The 19,765-nt window shown below is 42.7% G+C and overlaps 1 protein-coding gene, 1 long non-coding RNA gene and 1 other non-coding gene across 3 annotated transcripts in view; all 3 read left to right on the forward strand.

Annotated features, from left to right (window-relative positions):
* The first annotated feature begins 11,615 nt into the window (after positions 1–11,615).
* Positions 11,616–19,765, forward strand: part of ARPC2 (actin related protein 2/3 complex subunit 2) — a 30,610-nt gene continuing 22,460 nt past the window's right edge. Inside the window, exons 1-2 of the mRNA XM_047773473.1 lie at positions 11,616–11,753; positions 11,967–12,048. Coding sequence (XP_047629429.1) covers positions 11,975–12,048 — 74 coding nt within the window. The 5' untranslated portion in view covers positions 11,616–11,753; positions 11,967–11,974. The remainder of the gene's footprint in view (positions 11,754–11,966; positions 12,049–19,765) is intronic.
* LOC125123540 (uncharacterized) lies at positions 12,055–19,320 on the forward strand. The gene is made up of 2 exons (XR_007134089.1): positions 12,055–15,065; positions 16,620–19,320. It is a non-coding gene; the product is annotated as an uncharacterized LOC125123540 (long non-coding RNA).
* Positions 14,850–14,987, forward strand: LOC125123802 (small nucleolar RNA SNORA42/SNORA80 family). Its single transcript, XR_007134178.1, has one exon. It is a non-coding gene; the product is annotated as a small nucleolar RNA SNORA42/SNORA80 family (small nucleolar RNA).

Below are 19,765 nucleotides of genomic sequence, written 5' to 3' on the forward strand. Positions count from 1 at the left end.
AAATAGGTATCCTTCATGCCCTTGAGCCATTTAACTTCACAGGACAACAACTGAGCTCAAGACCTGCCCTCAACCAACATGCTCCTCCATGCTCTCATCTCAAGAAATGGCACAATTTCTGCTCACCTGCTTAAAGGCAGAAATCTGAATGTTAGGGCTGGCACTTTGCTTTCCCTTATCCTACCTGGGTGATGCACTCTAAAGTGATAACCCCCCCTCCACTGAATTATGCCCTTGTACAATCCCTTCTCCTTGAGGCAGAACCTTGCTTCTAATCAGTAGAATATAGCCAAGGTGAGGGATGTCAGCCTCTTGTTTCGGTTGTGTTATGTTGCAAGGATGACAGGATGTCACTCCTATGATTACATTATAAGACTCCATCCTGCAGGCTGAAGGGAGAGAGACATCCTCATTGGCTTTAAAGACTTAAGCTGTCACATTTGTCAAGGAACTGGGTGGGAGGAGGGCTCTGACAACCAGAAAGAAGATGGGGAACTCAGTGCTACATTTGCAAAGAGGGGAATTCTGCCAACAATCTACGGTAGCTTGGCAATGTGGGTCTTTCCTCAGTTGAATCTCTGCTGAGCCCACACCCCCAGTCAACACCTGGATTGAAGTCTGGTGAGACCCTGAGCAGAGAACTCAGCCAAGTTATGCCTGGATCTCTGACCCATAGAAACTGTGAGTTATCACCCATAACATGAGAATGATAGCTAGCCCACCAGATTTGCTGTAAATATTAAATAATATATAGCAGGAGTTCCTGTTGTGGTGCAATGGAAACGAACCCGACTAGTATCCATGAGAATTCGGGTTTGACCTCTGGTCTTGCTCAGTGGATCAAGGGTCTGGCATTGCCGTGACCTGTGGTTTACGTCAGCAGCTGTAACTCCAATTTTATCCCTAGCCTGGAAATTTCCATTTGCCATGGGTGCAGCCCTACAAAGCAGATAATGTGTGAGAGAGAGAGAGAGAGAGAGCAATCACAGAGTGAACATTAGGTGCTCCACACTTTTTTGGTTTCTTACCCAAAACACTAGAAAACCAACCAATGTTCTGAGCTATCTATCATGACAGATCACAAATTATTTTGCAGCATCCTTACTGAATATAAGAATTTTTAAATACCTCTCTCTTATTCAAAAAATCCAGTGGCTAAGGGAAGGACTGCTTAATAGATGAAACCAGGTAACGGATTAACCATTTGGAAAGTAATAAATAAAATAAATGTGTGCTTTATGACATATAACACATCAAAGCAATTTTTTATGGGAACCATCCATGAAGAAAATATCTACCCATGAAAAATTAATGAAATAGAAGAAATTCTAACTGATAGATCTAATTATATAGCATATAAACTTTTCTGGCAAAAGGATTAAAAATAATTAAAATTACATAAAGAAAAATAATTAAGCATTAAAAAAAGAAACTGTGAGCTAATAAATGGGTGTTATTTGACGTTGCTAAGTTAGGTTGTCCTTTTAGGTTGGTAACTCGTTACTCAGCATGGAAAACTTATGTAGCACCCATTCTATCCATCACCTGAACTTTTTGATTCCTTCCCTGAAATCACTGCCCCAAACATGCAATTCTTTCCATCTCTTCTACTCCACCCAGAGCAAGCTGTCATCATCTCCTACCCAGACAAACAGAATATTCTCCTGATCTCCCCTGTCATATTCACCCCTCCTATCAGAACTGAGCCAAGACATGAGAACATCCCTGACAAGTGAATAATTTGGCATTCCTTCATGCAACATTTATTCAGCAGAGAGGAGGAGACATCGTCTGTTAATAAATGTAGTATGTCTCTCGTTTTATGCAAAAATAAGAGGCTTACTACATGTGATTTTCTAAAGCAGTTAACTTCTTGGGAGGCACGTGAAACCATTTAAAAGTTAAATAAACCACTAATTTCCCATAAATAGCACAATCAATGGCATTATTCATATTTAGACTTTCAGCTGACTATACCTAATGACAGTTCTTGGCTGACTCATCTCAGGTTTGGGAGTAAAGTTTTCATGTGTCTATCATAAGTTTTTCATCCTGATGAAGAATTTATTTTTCTTTGTGTTGCTTGTGTTTTAGTGTCAAATCTAAGAATCCATTGCCAAATCTGAGGTCATAAATATTCCACCCCTATGTTTTCTTCTTATAGTTTTACAGTTTTGGTATCTGTACTTAGACTGTTGATCCAGTTTGAATTTATTTCTGTATGTGGAGTGAGGAAGGGTTACAACTTCATTCTTTTGCATGGTTATCCTGTTGTCTCAGCACAATTTATTAGAGACTCTTCTTGGGGAGTTCCAGTTGTGGGGCAGCAGAAACAAATCCAACTAAGAACCATAAGGTTGCAGGTTTGATCCCTGGTCTCACTCAGTGGATTAAGGATCCAGTGTTATGGTGAGTTGTGGTGTGGGTAGCAGATGCAACTTGGATCCCGTGTTGCTGTGGCTGTGGCATAGGCTGGTGGGTACAGCTGCAATTGGACCCCTAGCCTGGGATCCTCCATATGCATGGGTGCAGCCCTAAAAAGAAAAAAAAAAGAGAGAGAGAGAGAGAAAGAGACTCTTCTTTTCCCTTCTGAACCGTTTTGGCACACTTGTCAAAAGTCAATTGGCCATAGATGTGTTTATTGCTAAACTCTCAATTCTATTCCATTGGTCTATATATGTCTGTCTTTATGTCAGTATCATGCTGTTTTAGGGGTTTTTGTGACCATGCCTACAGGATGGAGAAATTCCCAGGCCAGTGATCACACCTGTGCCGTAGCAGCAACCAGAGACACTGCAGTGATGCCAGATCCTTAACCCACTTCACCACAAGGAAACTCCAGTACCACACTGTTTGCTTGAGCTAGTTTTGAATCCAGAAAGTGCAAGTCCTCCAATTTTGTTTTGTTTTTAAATATTGTTTTGGGAGTTCCTGGCTTAACGATATTAAGTCTTTTAATTTATGAATATAGGCAGTCTTTTGATTGATCTGGGTCTTCTTTAATTTCTTTTTTAGCAATGTTTCATAGTTTTTAGTGCACAAATATTTCACACCCTTAGTTATTCTTATTCCTAGGTAGTTTATTCTTTCAGACGCTATTGGAAATAAAGTTGTTTCCTTAATTTCCTTTTCAGATTGCTTATTGCTGGTATATAGCAACTGATTTTTGTGTGTTGACACTGTATCCTAAAATTTTGATCAATTCATTTATTAGCTTTTGCAGGTGTGTGTGTGTGTGTGTGTGTGTGTGTGTGTGTGTGTGATCTATGAGATTTTCTTTGTCCATTTTTTTCTTCTATCTTTTTTTTTTAGGGAGACGCCAAGTCACATGGAAGTTCCCAGGCTATGGATTGAATCAGAGCTACAACTGCCGGCCTACCCCACAGCCATAGCAATGCAGGATCCAAGCCACATTGGCAACCCACAGCACAGCTCGTGGCAATGCTGGATCCTTAACCCACTGATCAAGGCCAGGGATCGAACCCGAAACCTCACTGATACTAGTCGGGTTCATTATCACTGAGCTGTGTCGTGAAAGCAGACATCTTTCTGCATTTTTTTTCTTTCTTTTTTTTTTTTTTCCTTTTTTAGGGCTGAACCCTCGGCGTATGAAGTTTCCTGGGCTAGGCGGTCTAATTGGAGCTACAGCTGCTGGCCTACGCCACAGCCATAGCAATAAGGGATCCGAGCCATGTCTATGACCTACACCACAGTTGATGGCAACTCCAGATCCTTAACCCACAGAGCAAGGCCAGGGATGGAACCCACAACCTCATGGTTCCTAGTTGTATTTGTTTCCGCTGCACCATGACAGGAACGCCCCAGAGATTTTCTTTATATAGAATCTTGCTAGAGTTCCCATCGTGGATCACTGGTTAACGAATCTGACTAGCATCCATGAGGATGCAGGTTCGATCCCTGGCTTCACTCAGTGGGTTAAGGATCTGGTGTTGCCGTGAGCTGTGGTGTAGGTTGCAGACAAGGCTTGGATCCTATGTTGTTGTGGCTGTGGTGTAGGCCAGCAGCTACAGCTCCAATATGACCCCCAGCCTGAGAACCTCCATAGGTCACATGTGTGGTCCTAAAAAACAAAAACAAAAACAAACAAAGAATCATGCTGTCCACAAATAGAGATAGTTTAATTTTTGTGTTCCAGTTTGGAGATCTTTATTTTTGTTGCCTAATCACTCTGCTAGGACTTCCAGTACAACGTCAAATAGCAATCGTGAAAGCATACATCTTTGTCTTGTCCCTGATCTTAGGGGAAAACCTTTCAGTCTTTCATAATTGTTGGGTTAGTTGTGGGTTAGTTCATGATGTTCGTTGTGGGGTTTTTTTTATAAATGTCCACTATCATGCTAAAGAAATTCTCTTTTGTTCCTAGTTTTCTGTGTATTTTTATCATTAAAAGGTGCTGTATTTTGTCAAATGCCTTTCCAGCATCTATTGAGATATTCTATATTCTTTTCCTTCATTCTCTTAATGCAATGTATCACATTGATATTCTTTCACACACATGGCAAGTGAAAGCATAAACTGGTACGACTACTTGGAGAGAAATTGGACAACATCTGGCAAAGGTGAGGCTGTCCATAATAGACATCTCAACAGTTAAACTCCTAGGAATTCACGAAAGATATCTTCACACCTGTATACAGGAAATATGTAAAAGAATGTTCCAAACAGCACTGTTTGTCATAGAAAAAATACTGGAAAGAACTTTAGGGTTTTTCAAAAGGAGAATGGATAAATACCTTGGTAACCATAACCTATAATTATACATTAGAATGCTACATTATGGTTTAATTAGCTACATGTAGCAGCATGGGTAAATCTCAAAAACACATTGCTGACTAAAAAAGAAACAATTTTCAAAAGAAGACATATACTATCAACAAAATTTCTTTTGTATGTTTTAGGACCACACCCACAACATATGGAAGTTTCTGGGCTAGGGATCAAATCTGAGCTGTGGCTGATGGCCTATGCCACAGCACAGCAAGACCAGATCCAAGGCGCATCTTCAACCTACACCACAGCTGACGGCAATGCCGGATCCTTAATCCACTGAGCAAGGCCAGGGATCGAACCCGAATCCTCACAGATACTATTTGGGTTTGTTACCGCTGAGCCATGACAGGAATTCCCACAAAATCTTAAAATCACGCAAAATATGCAACATCTCATTTATGAATACGTGCATATGTAGTGAAAGTGTCCAAATATGCATGGAGTGGATAAACACCAAAGTGATGGTTGCCTTCAGGGGAAGTGGGAGGAAGAAGAAAAAGAATAGAATTGGGTGGGAAACTTAGACGTTTTCAATGCATTTCTTTTTTTTTTTTTTTAGGGGTGCACCTGCAGCATATGGAAGTTCCCAGGCTAGGGGTTGAATCAAAGCTACAGCTTCCAGCCTACACCACAACCACAGCAACATGGGATCGGAGCCACGTCTGCAACCTACACCACAGCTCACAGCAACACCAGATCCTTAACCCACTGAGTGAGGCCAGGGATCAAACCTACATCCTCATGGATATTAGTCATATTCATTACCGCTGAGCCATGATGGGAACTCCCTCCATTTCTCCTTTTTAAAGTTCAAAGCAACTGTAATTATAAAACGTTAAGATTCAAGGAAGCTGAGAAGTGAGACAAAGATATTTATTCAATCAGATGTAAGTTGAAATGAACCAAAAGCAAGATGAAGAATATAGGAAGATTGATTGGAAATCTGGTTTAAAAGCCTTTAGCATCCCAACTCCCTAAGCAGTTAAGTGATTATCTCCTTTCTCTCCTGACCTATCCCATGTCCACCCCTTCCTCCATCTCCACACCAGGGATTCCTTTTCCATAGACTTTAGCCTAGTAGAAGGCAGTGGGGGAGACACAGGGCTTATAACAGGACAGTAGAAATTGGCTGGAACTTAAAGAAGCATTCTTAAGACTCTGGGAACACTCATAACCAAGTTTATAATCCCCAAGCAACTGGAGGATTCTTCTCTGGGGATAAGACCTTCCAGTATTGACATTTGTGGGCTGTCTGTGAAATCTGGCACATCATTGGTACACCTTATAGTGAAGCCCATTAATCCAGGGTTTCTCACATCATCATGTGCATTTAAAGCACTAGTGATCTTGTTACAGTGTAGGTTATAAATCTGTAGCTTATGGTGGGGACCTGAGACTCTGTCTTGCTTGCAGATGGAGCCAATGTGGCTAGTCCCTTTGAGTAGCGAGATACTCAACAACTCATCTTGCCCATACACTCAGCTCTTTGGAATATCATCCCTAACTATGAACAGGCTGCTAAAATAGCCAGAGCTTTTTTTTTAATTAAATTTTATTAGAGTATACCTGATTTACAATATTGTGTACATATTTTAGGCATACAGCAATGTGAATCAGTTTTATACACACACACACACACACACACACACACACACACATAGAGCCATTCTTTTCCAGATTCTTTTCTTGTACAGGTCACCACAGTGCGTTGATTTCCCTATACTACACAGTAGATCCTTGTTACTCATCCATTCCATATATAGTAGTGTGCATATGTCAATCCTGACTTCCCATTTTATCCCTCCCTCCACTGTTTTCCCTTTGGAAACATAAATTTGGTTTCAAAATCTTTGACTCTGATTCTGTTTCGTTAACAAGTTCCCCTGTATCATTCTGTTCGATTCCACATATTAGCGATTTCATAGATATTTGTCTATCTCTGTCTGACTTTATAAAGTGGCCAGACTTTTGAAGATAGCCATTAACACAAAGAGAGACCAAAATAAAGTAGCATTAAAACAAAACCCCAAAGAAATTGATCAAAGCAAAGAGCTGAAGAAAAACTAAAACGAGCACATTACATCTTCTCCTCAGAGAGAACATATTCCTGTCCATAAAATACAGACAGAATAACACTGGAAAGGGAGTTGGGGTGTGTGGGGGAAAGGTCTTGGGAAGGGAGTTTCCACTGGCTCAGTGGGTTAAGAACCTGACACAGTGTCCATGAGGATGCAGGTTCAATCCCTGGCCTCACTCATTGGATTAAGGATCCAGCGTTGCTGCAAACTGTAGTGTAGATTGTAGATGAAGCTCAAATCCCAAGTTGCTGTGGCTATGGAGTAGACCAGCAGCTACAGCTCCAATATGACCCTTTGCCTGGGAACTTCCATATGCCACAAGTACAGCCTTAAACCTCCCCCCCAAAAAGTCTTGGAAATTAAAAATAAGAAAGTTGAAACTTAAAATGGTGATGATAATGACAAGGCAATATCTCAGAAAAATAGAACACATACACACACACAAAAGCAAACAAACAATGAGTATAGGTTCAGTTTTGCAAAATGAAAAGAGTTTTTGGTTGCATTACAATGTGAATAAACTTAACACTACTAAACTGTACATTTAAAAATATGAGATGGGAGTTCCCGTCATGGCACAGCGGAAGTGAATCCGACTAGGAACCACGAGGTTTCTGGTTCGATCCCTGGCCTCACTCAGTGAGTTAAGGATCCGGCGCTGCTGTGAGCTGTGGTGTAGGTTGCAGACACGGCGCAGATCCTGAGTTGCTGTGGCTCTGGTGTAGGCCAGCAGCTACAGCTCCGATTAGGCCCCTAGCCTGGGAACCTCCATATGCCAGGGGGGCGGCCCTAAAAAGACAAAAGACAAAAAAAAAAAAGGTGAGATGATAAATTTCATGTTATGTATATTTACCACAATTAAAAATAAAAATCAAACAAACAAACCCAAAGAAACAGAAAATAGAAGAAAAAAAATGAAAAGGTCAATCCAGAATTCTAACTTCTAAATAACAGGCATTCCAGAAAGAACAAAGAAAATGGAAATTACAAAGGAAATAATCAAAGAAAATTTCCTCCAAAGAGTCACAACAAAGCACACCATTATAAAATTTCCAATCAATAGCCTAAAGAGAAAATCCTAATGCTTTCAGAAATGGAGAAGATATAACGAACAAAGGATCAGGAATATGAATAGGAATCAGAATTTTTACAATAATAACCCTGGAAGGTAGAAGAAAACTAATAACACCTTTAAAATTATGATGGAAAATTATTTTCAAACTTGAATTCAAAAACCAGCCCAACTATAAATCCAACTACAAATCAAGTGTTAGAATAAAACTAAGACGTTTTAAAATGTACAGTGATCCAACAGCATATCCCCTATCTCTCTTCCTTACAAAGTTACTAGAGGTGGTGCTTTAGCAAAACAAGGAAGTAAATCAAGAAAGAGGAAGGCATGGGATCCAGGAAATGGGCAAAACCAGCCCAGAACAGCAATGAAGGAAAATTCCAGAGTGGCAACTATACAGCAAGTGTAGGGAGTAGTCAGTCCGGATTGAAACAGGAGGAAGGAGGCTCTGAGACAACGATTCTAGAGAAAAAATGGAACGTATGCATTTGAGTATATGGAAAATATTGCCCAACTCTTGGACAGTCTTAGAGCACTTGCAGGGGTGGAGGCAGCTAACTGTAGATAATATAGAAAATTGACAAGTGAGGAAAAAAGGCAATAATGAGTTTCCCTTTTGGTCAACAGGCTAAGAACCTGACATGGTGTCCATGAGGTGGGTTCAATTCCTGGCCTCGCTCAGTGGGTTAAGGATCCAGCATTGACGCAACCTGCCATATATGTTGCAGATGTGGCTCAGATCCAGAGTTGATGTGTCTGTAGTATAGGCCAGCAGCTCCAATTCGACCCCTAGCCTGGAAACATCCACATGCCTCAGATGCAGCCATAAAAAGAAAAGAAAAATAATGAAGTGGAACTATATCTAATTTCCTGGGATAAAATATAATGGAAGAAAATATTTTAAAAGAATATATATATATATATATATATATGCACATACATAACTGAGTCACTATTGTACAGCAGAAATTAGCACAACATTGTATATCAACTAATTTTTTTTTTAAATGGAAGTCTGTATAAGCTAGAAGGCATGGTTGTAGGGCACCTATTGGCTCACTGGCAAACAATGTTTGCATACATAATTTAAATATACATAATTTAATATGTATGTGTATATGCAGATTTAAATTATACATAATTTAAATGCTGGTTTGTTTGTTTTTGTTTTTGCTTTGCTTTTTAGGGCTGTACCCGTGGCATATGGAGGTTCCCAGGCAAGGAGTCAAATCAGAGCTGCAGACACTGGCCTAAGCCACAGCCACAGCAACACTAGATCTGAGCCACATCTTCGACCTACACCACAGTTCACAGCAACACCGGATCCTTAACCCACTGAGCAAGGCCAGGAATCGAACCTGCAACCTCATGGTTCCTAGTCGGATTCATTCCCACTGCACCACAATGGGAACTCCCTAAATACTGATTATTGGGGGGTTTTTTGTTTTGTTTTTGTTTTTGTTTTTTTGTCTTTTTGCCTTTTCTAGGGCCGCTCCTGCGGCATATGGAGGTTCCCAGGCTAAGGGTCCAATTGTAGCTGTAGCCGCCAGCCTACGCCAGAGCCACAGCAACGTGGGATCTGAGCCGCATCTGCAGCCTACACCACAGCTCACGGCAACGCCGGATCCTCAGGTTCGATACCTACTGAGCAAGAGCAGGGATCGAACCTGCAACCTCATGGTTCCTAGTCGGATTCATTAACCACTGTGCCACAACGGAACTCCCTGATTATTGGTTTAATTAAAAATTGTTACATAACAGTGGAGGTGGAGAACAGAAGTGATAGTCATGTTCTTATCTATCATGATAGGAAGTCAACAAATAATCTTTAAAATTAACAAATCAAGAATTAGTAGCGTAAGCATTTATTTAGCTATGTGGATCTAATCTGGATGAACATATAAAAGAGTTGAGGCTATTGCCACTAAAGAGTAGGCCAGGGAACTCCTTTTTCCATTGCAAGTCTTTATAGTATATGTAGTCTGCATATACTTTTAGTAATGTATCTGCATTATTTTCGTTCAATAAACAATGTTAAAACGTTAGCATAGGAGTTTCCATTGCAGATCAGCAGGTTAAGAACCCAACTAGCATCCATGAGGCTATGAGTTCAATCCCTGGCCTTACTCAGTGGGTTAAGGATCCAGTGTTGCCAAAAGTGCAGCATAGGTCGCCTATGTGGCTCAGATCTGGCATTGTTGTGGCTGTAGTACAGGCGGGCAGCTGCAACTCCAATTTGCCACAGGTGTGGCCATTAAAAAAAAAGAGGGAGTTCCCTTCGTGGCTCAGCGGTTAGCGAACCTGACTAGGATCCATGAGGATGCGGGTTCAATCCCTGGCCCCACTCAGTGGGTTAAGATCTGATGTTGCCATGAGCGGTGGTCTAGGTCACAGACACTGCTCTTGAATCCCGAGTTGCTATGCCCATGGCGTAGGAGGGTGGCTGTTGCTCCGTTTGGACCCCTAGCCTGGGAATCTCCATAAGCAGCAGGTGTGGCCCTAAAAGCAAAAAAAAAAAAAAAAGAAAAGAAAAAAGAAAGGAAGAAAGAGAAAAAGAGGAATGAAGGAAAGCAGAAAGGAAGCTCTATAGAAGGTCTCTACTAAGTGGATGTAAAATATGACTTGAGTCTTTTGAATTGGAAAAGAAAGCAGGAGCACCCCTAAACAGAAAGAAAAAAAGAGTTAGCAAATAATTTGGGGGTATTTGCAATGTCTTGAAGTTTATCCATGTCCAGTAAATAAATTCATTTTGAAGAGCTGTCTGGGCCTGATGACAAGAGCTAGTTTTTGTCAATTTTTTGCCTCCCCGATACTTTCTTAAGAACACTTAGCAGAAAATAAGTCAATACTCCTAAAAAGAGCTCAGCTAAATTTGTTAGATTCTCCCTGGAGAAGGAAAAGTACAAAACCAGGCACACAGGCAGACGCAACACAAAAATGAGTTCATTTTCCTCACACAGATGAGTAAAAAAGTATGTCTCTGGCAGAGGTGCTGGAAGGTAAGGCAGAAAAAAATCACGTTTGGGGCACCTAGAGGCATCTCCAGGCACAGAAAGGGAGACAAGAGAGGAATCCAGGGAGACTTATTCACTTTGGTGACGTCTCATTCCTTTCCTTCTTTGCTCTTTTAACCGATTTGTAGTTACATATCTGAAAGTTTGTTGTCTGTTTCCTTTGCCAGACTATAAGCTCCACGAGGGCGGGACCTCATCTGTTTCAGGCGTCACTGTATCCCCAGCACAGAACAGGAGCCCACTTAACATTTGCTGAGCAAATTAAGGCACGATGGGGCCACTGGACAGCCATTAGTGTGGCATGAGGAAGGATCACACCGACCACAAAGTGAGAGTAAAGACGCCGACTAGGAAATGAAAACAGTGAGCTTCTTGTCAGAAATAACAGGACCTCCTGCGTAGAAGTAAACTCTTCGGGAGTGCAGGATGCAAGCGCTGGACCGCGAGGCAGGCCTCGGGGAATGACAGCTAGCCGGGAGACACACTTTCAACAGCGGGCCGAGGGCGGGGCTGTGGGAAAGTGGAAATGAGAGTCGCGGCATCGCGCGTGAGCACGCGCGGCCTCCGCCCCTTCACCTGGTGCGCCTGCGTGCGCGCGCACGAGGGGTCGGAGCGGAAATGGCGCCGCGGGGCCTCGGGGCCGCGCGTCCGGGCGGCGAGCGGAAGTGGGTGTGAGAGCGGAAGTGGCCGGCTGGAGCCGGGGGCTGGGCGGGGACCGAGCTTGTCGGTGAGGCGGCAGCGGCGGCGGCGGCGGCGGCGGCGGCGGCTCGGCAGGCGGGTTCAGGCTTCAGGGGCCAGGTCGGTCGGGTGGGTGGGTGTTTCCACAGTCAGTGCGTGCGCGGGCTAGCACGCGCGTCTTCCCCTTTCCCCCACCCTGGTCCCTTTCCCCTTCTCCCCTAACCTTCCCCACCCAGCCCCCCTCCTCAGGGGGCAGCAGGGCCGCTCCCTCCGTCCTTTCCTCCCTTACCCACCCTCACCCTCCCTTGTTTCTCCTTCCCCTGTCCGGGGCAGCCGCCGCCATGATCCTACTGGAGGTGAACAACCGCATCATCGAGGAGACGCTCGCGCTCAAGTTCGAGAACGCGGCCGCCGGGTGAGCGCGCGCCTAGGGCCGGTGGGTGGCGGGGGAGGCAGAGTTGACCCCTGCCAATCGTTCAGACCGTCATACGTGGAGTAGGGAGGTGGGAGACCTGGCCGGGTGTGGGGACTGCCCCGGCGGGGTAGACATGGGAGGTGGTTGGGCGCGGCGGGGTGAGGGGCAGAGATGCGTGGGGAGAGGGTCAGAGGAGGGATGCGGAAGCAGTGAGTGGACAGGAGTGCGCGTGCCAAAGAGACCTGTGGGACGTGAGGGTAGCTTGGACCGGAACTCTCGCTGGAGGATCCCATTGCCCTCTGGAGCGAGCAGGGGACCGCTTCCCACCGTATTCTCCCGTCATTGTTCAGAACCCGGGGAGAGCCCATTGGGGATTGGGTTGGAAGGAGTTTTCAGGGATTCCCAGGACTGGAAGAGTGAAGAAGATGTACCCAGAAGAGGCGCAGATCACCACCAGCCTTCTCGCTCCCCACCCCCACCTCCTCGTCTAAAGGAGCCAGAGGGAAAGCTGAAGGCAGGCCCAGTCTTGCAGCCGGAAAACCCGATCTCTCTAGTTTTCCTTCACCGAACCCTACTGTAACAGACACTGCCTATTTTGTCACATTTCGCAAGCAAAGTTAATACCCCCCCCCCATCCACACCCCTTCCTTATCACTCCTCTGAGGTTCTATTCTCCTTTCTCCACCCAGTATCCTCTATCTGGTTGTTTATCTTTTTAAGTTCTTGTATCATACCCCTGGCCTGTGATTTCTTCTGTAGTAATTCTGGCCCAGATAACACACTGAAAAGCCTTCAGAGCCTGTAATGTTCTTAGATAAACCTTTAACCATTGGCCCTTTTAAAAATGGGCTTTAGGAGATGTTTCTAAGGCAGCCGTCTCTGTCAAACGCAGAACCAGTAGAAAGACGACCTCCTCTCCCCAAGCTGTTCGCTTGTCTGATACAATATTTAAAACATGAACCAAGGAATTGGTTTTAGCTCCTAATTTTGGATGGCCTGTGGCCAGTCTCTTTGCCTCATTTCCCCATCTGTGAGGATGGGGCTTCACATCTTGGTTACACAGTGGAGGAAGTAAGTGCAAACTGTTTCTGGCGAACTGGGAACTAGGAATAGGAGAGTAAGTGCTTGAAGAGCCACAGATGGGAGAGTATTGGTGAAGGGGAAATTCTAAGTGGACAAAACAAACTTGTGGCTTGGAGGCATTTTGAAAAAAAAAAAAAATGCTTTTAACCAACTGCTTAAATTGAATATATTGTGTCTTCTAATCTCTTTTATAAAGCCATAGATTTTATCTGTAAAACAAAGAACAACTTTCCTTGAAGTAACACAGGCAGTGAGCAGTAGCTACTGTTTCCTGTCAGGGGCTGCAGTTACTTATATTTTAGGTTAGCTTGCTTCTTGTCTTCAGCTTTGCTTACCAGTTCCTTTGCATTTTAAATGTTTGAGCGAATCAGCTTAGTGGCTTATTTTGGGTGATTGCTGGGTACTTTTTTGAGCAGTGTAGCACATAGGAGGAAGTTAAATTAACTTCTGCATTTTCACAGCTGATCTTAAGTGAATTAATTCGCAAGTTTAGACTAGCAAAAAATGAGACCTGGATGGTTATAAGCTGATCTACAAGATACATCCCTGTGCATTTTCAAGTAGAAGCATGCCTTGTAGTGTAGGAGTATATTCACATCTACTTGTGTTTTAATAACTCCCGATTCTGAAATGTAGCCCCTTATAGAGCTTCAACTCTTTGCCCTTTTAGAATAGCTCGCTTAAAAAGATTTACTAATCATTTCAGCTGGAATAAAGTAGTCACTCAAGTCCGGAAGGGATAAGTTAGAATTTCTGGGCCTTTTTTTTTTTTTTAACAAAGTATATGTTGTAGCAATGTCAAATAGTGGAACAGGGCAGCAAGTTTTTGGCTTTTACTCTGGCCCATCTTCCCTTTGAGATGTGACTTTAAATAAGTGGGCTCAAAGCATGTTCTTCTGGAAAGCACTTTGAAAATCTTTTGAAAGAGACCATGATATTCAGCCTCGAAGGCAGGGCTTTCCTGGGATTGCATGTGTACCTTTTAGCAGAAGCCTGCCTCTAGAAGGAGTGTGAATTTCCAGGCATACCACCAGTAAGGTGAGGCGGCAGTGAAGTAGTTAAGTATTTATCAAAGCGCAGGCCTAGCCAGAACTTCCAGAGAAGGCTATCTGGTGTGATAATCATAAACATTTATGGGGTTCTGCCAGTGCTCAGCACCAGGCAGGAACAGAAAAGAGGGGCCTTTCTGAGAGAGTCTGTTAGCAAAGTTACAGAGGAGCGTTGGGGTGGACATTAAAGAAAGGCAATAGCTTGGAGGAGAAACCCTGGAGATTGGAAAGGCTTGGGAACCTGCTGGGAGAGGTCAGCCCCTCCCTGCTTTACACTTCTCAGCAAATCAGTTGGGGAAATTAGATTCACAGTGGCCTTCCTCACAGTGGACCTTCCAACTCTGTGATGTCCAGTAATGATAGCCAGCAGCTGTGTGTGGTAATTAAGTTTAAATAAAAATTGAAGTGAATTAAAATTAGGCTCCTCAGTTACACTAGCCACAGGTCGAGGCTCAGTTGCTGTGTGTGGCTAGTAGCAGCCGTATTTGGGCAGCACAGATAGAGAGCATTTCCACTATTGCTGAAAGTTCTATTGGATAACACTGCTCCAGCTACTGAAAATGTAAGTATGAGATCGTCTTAAAAATAGTTCTGTGGTATATACTTGAGAGTACAGTTATAGTAATTTTGCTTTTGAAGTTGGTCTTTTTTTGAATGGTACCTCTCAGAGCATGGTAATGGATTTATGGTAGGTCCGTCTCCGTGGGCCTATCATAGTGTACCCATGCTAGAGTAGACTGCAGCCTCAAACCGCTGCTCAGCCTCCTTACCTGTGGGCTGCGAGCACTGAAGGGAGTTTGTACAGTGTGAAAATAAGATGATGCCTCTCATCATCCTGCTGAATCTTGCCTGTGACATCCTACTAAAAGCCTAAATCTCCTTTGGGTAAAGTAGTTCTGTTATCTGAACTATTTAAGAATGCATTTGGTCATGACAGTGTTTTAATTTGGAGGCAGTTCCAACAAAGTCTTAAGTAAGATTCCAAACAAATTACTTTTATTTTTTCCTACCACACACACTTATTGGAATGATTTATATATCCTCACAAAATGATCATTATTGGTAAATTGTCTTCCCAACAGCCTCCAAGCTAGGAGAATGTGGCTAATTGAGCGATGCTCAACACTGCAGATAACCTCACGTGCAGGTCTAGTTAGTAGTGTTTGGTTTTTTGGCTTTTTCACTTAGGAATTCTTACCCTGACTTCCAATTAAAGCAGAAGTAATCTGGGAAATTAATTTAATTCTTTTGTTAGTGTATACACCAAGAACCCTTACAGCTTCAAAGCTAGGCTTGTCAGCGTAGCTAGAGTTATGAGTCCACAATTGAGGAAATGCTGTCAGATTCGAATAGCTGTTGATTTTAAGTGCACACTGGCTCCTTGCCACAGCTGTGCATATTGTGGGGCGCTGTGGTTCTGTGAGGGGGAGTGAAGCTTGGTAAGCACGCCGTGCCAGTTGGGGTGGGCGAGGACTGGAGGAGGAGAAATTTGAGAAAGGAATAAATTAAATCTTGCTGATACCTTGTTCTCATTCCCGAATATGCTGCGTATGTCCTCAGAGAGACAGACTGGTTTGAAGGGGTTTGGAATTAGGACATTGTTCAAGCATTTAGAAGAAATTGAACATAGTGGCTGACTTGCTGAGATGACCTGGTTGGTCTTTATACAGGTCTCTGTAGTTACCCACTGCTGCCCATCCTCTGACTCCCCTGGGGCCGCTTTGGGCACGAAGCCCCCTCAGAGCTACACTCCACCAAACCTTTGACTCCTTAGGGGCAGGGTCTGTCATTTTAGTCATCTTTGTTTCCCCAGCGTTCTTGGTGTGTGTCTAGTCAGCTCAGTAAGTGTTCTCTTGAAGCAATGGATGAAGCCAGGTAGAATGGCTCATAGTTTCTTTAGATTATCACTTTTCTAACATTGGGTGAGTCAGCTTTTGGGGAGTGGGACCACTTCTTACCTAATATGACCCATTTTTGTAGGCTTTATTCAAAAAGAATGATAGGAGCCCTAGAGAGGACCTAAAGGAGAGTGATCAAAAACTTTATGGTGAGATAATGAGCAGAATTCAATAATTTCTCTAATTCCAATTCTGCACATGGAAGGAATAACTAGAAGAGGGACATAAATGCACAAATGGGGACCTGGATGCGTTTGGGAGAAAAAACTCCAAAATCCTTAATGAGAAAAGAGGATTGGATAACAGTTGGAGTTCTTTATTAACTGATTAGTGACATTCTAGAAGCTTCCTTAGAAAAAGGATAGAAGGAATTTTTCCTAAAGGATTTTAAGAATGGCTCTTGAAACCCATCTGAATGAACTGAATATATTTTAGTGTCATATGCTGTCCAGTCAGTAACCAGCTGGCTTATTCTGGGATTCCAGACATTACAATATTCTGACACTAATAGAGTTCTGTTTCTCCTTGTTCTGCTGACCAGTACCTGATTCTGAGGGTTAGCACAATCCCAGAAGCTCTCTCAACCACTGCTTCAAAGTCTGATCTCCTCTCACTCCACCCAAAAGAAAAACTAATTCATTGATCACCTTCCAGAACCGTGCACTTTGCAGTAAGCTTTTAGTTTCACTTCCTTTCATAATGTGCCTATGTAGCAGATAGCAGTTCTGATTTACAGTTGGCAAAACTGGGACTCTTGGGAGTTACTGAGGGAGTAGACGCTGTGAGGCATTGTGCAGGCACCCTTCCCTGCTGATTCCTGATGTTGTTTAAGATATGTCACACCCAGGCTATAATCATCTCAGTCTGGTACATCTGGGCAAGTGGTCTAGAGATCCTGCCAATGGGCTGCCCTAAGGGCTGTAGGGATTGTTATCTCAGCATATCTGTAACTTAGTCACAAGACTCTTGGGAAACTTTGCTGTCCACATAGCATCTCACTTAGTCTTCACAACAACCTTGTGTGGTAGATATTTTTAATCTCCATTTTCTAGAAAAGGAACCTTTGGCTCGCGGACATTTGAGTACCGTTGCCTGTGGTTTCTTAGCCAGAAAGTGACAGAATTTGAGGTGAAGAGTCAGCTCTGAAAGACGTGCTTTTTCTATGATGAAACGCACTCTCAGCATCCAAAACTCCAGCAGACAGTAGAACAGAAAACCATTTACCTTTTTGGCCTATTAAATGGTATCCTTCCCTCCAGACCAGTCTTAACCCCTGCTAGCTCACAATTTTAAACCACAAAAGTAAATAACAGATACCCAGAATTGTGTGTCTGTTATGTAATATTTAAATATATCACAGTTCCAGGTCTCGGAATTGTGATATATTTCCCACTCCATGCAGTCTCCTGGTTGGGGCACAGGCCTCTGACTTCCAGAAGACTTTTTGGGAAGACTTCTTTGGCCTGGTGCTCTCCTCAGCAGCCTGCCTCTCTCTGCAACCTTTATGCAGCCATAAATAGTAAACTAAAATATTAATGGCAATGATTTGACAAATAGTCCCAGTTCGGTCAGCAAACCACTTAGTATAGATTTTAGCGACTTCTCCCAGTGGGGATCTGTGCTCAGGGAACTTTCCTGCCTAGAGAAATTCAAATTGTCAGAGTCAAAATGTTGGAGCCCTAAGGTTATTTATCTGTAGTTGATTTTTCTCAGTCTGTTGATGAAGTAAGAAAGTGAGGATCGTGGTCCTTCCTAGCTGAGTAAAGCCTAAAGGTTAAAAACAAAAACAAACCCCAGCTGCCTACTAAGTGATGCAACATGGACTTTTATAAGCCTCCACCCTGCCTCTTTGGCACAGCCAACCTTACTTAGGAAAGTGTGTTCAGTGCTCCCTCCTGTCATGCAGCTTCTTAATATTTCATTCAAATGGGCCGTAGATTAATATTTGTACTTCTTTGCTCTTGTTTTCTAGAGATGAGGAATGGTAGTTGGCCATCCATTGCCTTAATCTCCAGGCTACAATTTCAAATGAAAGATCAGAAATGATTTAAATTTTCATCCTATTCTTTTCATCTAAACTCACTGCTTCTCCATAAACCCACTGGATGCTTCCATTCTCAGACACCCGAAATGCTTTTCCTAAGTCATACATGAATGGCTTTGAAGAAGCAAGGTGGAACTTTGTGTGTGATTTGTATAGGTTGATTTTATAGCAGGGCTAACATATGCATAACAGAAGCCAGTTTTCTTGAAAGCTGTTGTTTAGCCCTGCAGCAGGTTTTTAACAGTCATAAACCATGTTATTTATTCTGCTATTTCCCAGCAACTCTGGAGGGTAACTCAGTCTTGGTTCCTTTTACAGTTGAGGGAATGGAAATAGTAAAAAAAAAAAAAAAAAAAAACTGATATATGCTTGATTGTGAGGTCTTTAGCAAGTTAGGCAAGAATAAATGTCAAAATGTGTATATCTTGTCTGCTGGCCCATAAAACAAAGTGGAATCATTGGAGTTATAGATCATTAGCTGATAAAACCATAGAGTCTTTCTTCGCTTCCTACCATTGGGCTTTGAGGAGAAGTGAGGAAAGTATATGAAGAAGCTTTTCACTGGGGCTTAATTGACCATTACCGGTTATTGTTAGCTAGTATGTCATGCTTTGTAGTTAATAACTCAGCAGCATTTAGCGAATAGAAATCCATGTACTGCGCCTAGCTGGGAATTGCACAGAAAACGTTAGACTGTCGTTGCCTTTCAGTATAAGGTCTTTGTGTCTCTTCTCTTGTTTTATCTTTAGCAGTTGTATGACGTAGGTAGCACTTGCGTTCTCTCATTTTATACCTGAGTAGGTGAGAAAATGAAGGCATTCAGTGCTAGTTTGTCTGAAAAGGAGCTCTCTTTGTGGATCAAGAGTAACAAACCCAGCTAGTATTAGTATCCATGAGGAGACTAGTATCCATGAGGAGGCGGGTTCAATCCCTAGTCCCACTCAGTGGGTTAAGGATCCTGTGTTGCTATGGTGTAGGCTAGCAGCTACAGCTCTGATTTGACCCTTAGCCTGGGAACTTGCATACGCCGCTGGTGTGGCCCTAAAAAGACAAAGAAGGAAAAGAGAAGGCTTTAGTTGGGAAAAAAGGTATCTTGACTGTTCTCAGTGACTTCGCATTGTTATTTTGTACTCCGCTTTCCATGGAAGTACAACATTGGAATTTAAAACCAAAACCAAAAAAAAAAAAAAAAACTAGGTTAGAACCAAAGAGGGCTTCACCAAGGAGAGTGGTGAGTACTTTGGTGAGAGAAAAAAGGGAAAAGGAAAGATATGTTGGAAGACTTACAAATTGTCTTTGAAATGCAGTAGAACTGTCTGTCTTATTTTTATGGCCTGAAACCATCTTTTCACTTTAAGTAAATTTAAACTTCACCATGCTGTACAGTAGGAAAAAAAAAAATTGTATTGGGGAAATAATTTAAAAGAAAAAAAAAATTTTTTTTTAAAGTAAATTTAAATTGTTCTACACTCAGTTTAAAAGTTTTCCTGCTCCATGTGCCACCTCCATCACTACTGTCCTGTGGCGGAGGTATTGACCAAAGGGGGACATTTTGTGGGTCACATTTACATACGTGCTTTTCATGGTCTTGAGGAATTGAGAATTGACATGGAGCACCAACAAGGGCAGAGATTCAAGCCGGA

Source organism: Phacochoerus africanus, chromosome 3 (genome assembly GCF_016906955.1).
Source record: "Phacochoerus africanus isolate WHEZ1 chromosome 3, ROS_Pafr_v1, whole genome shotgun sequence".
NCBI classification, from domain to species: domain Eukaryota; kingdom Metazoa; phylum Chordata; class Mammalia; order Artiodactyla; family Suidae; genus Phacochoerus; species Phacochoerus africanus.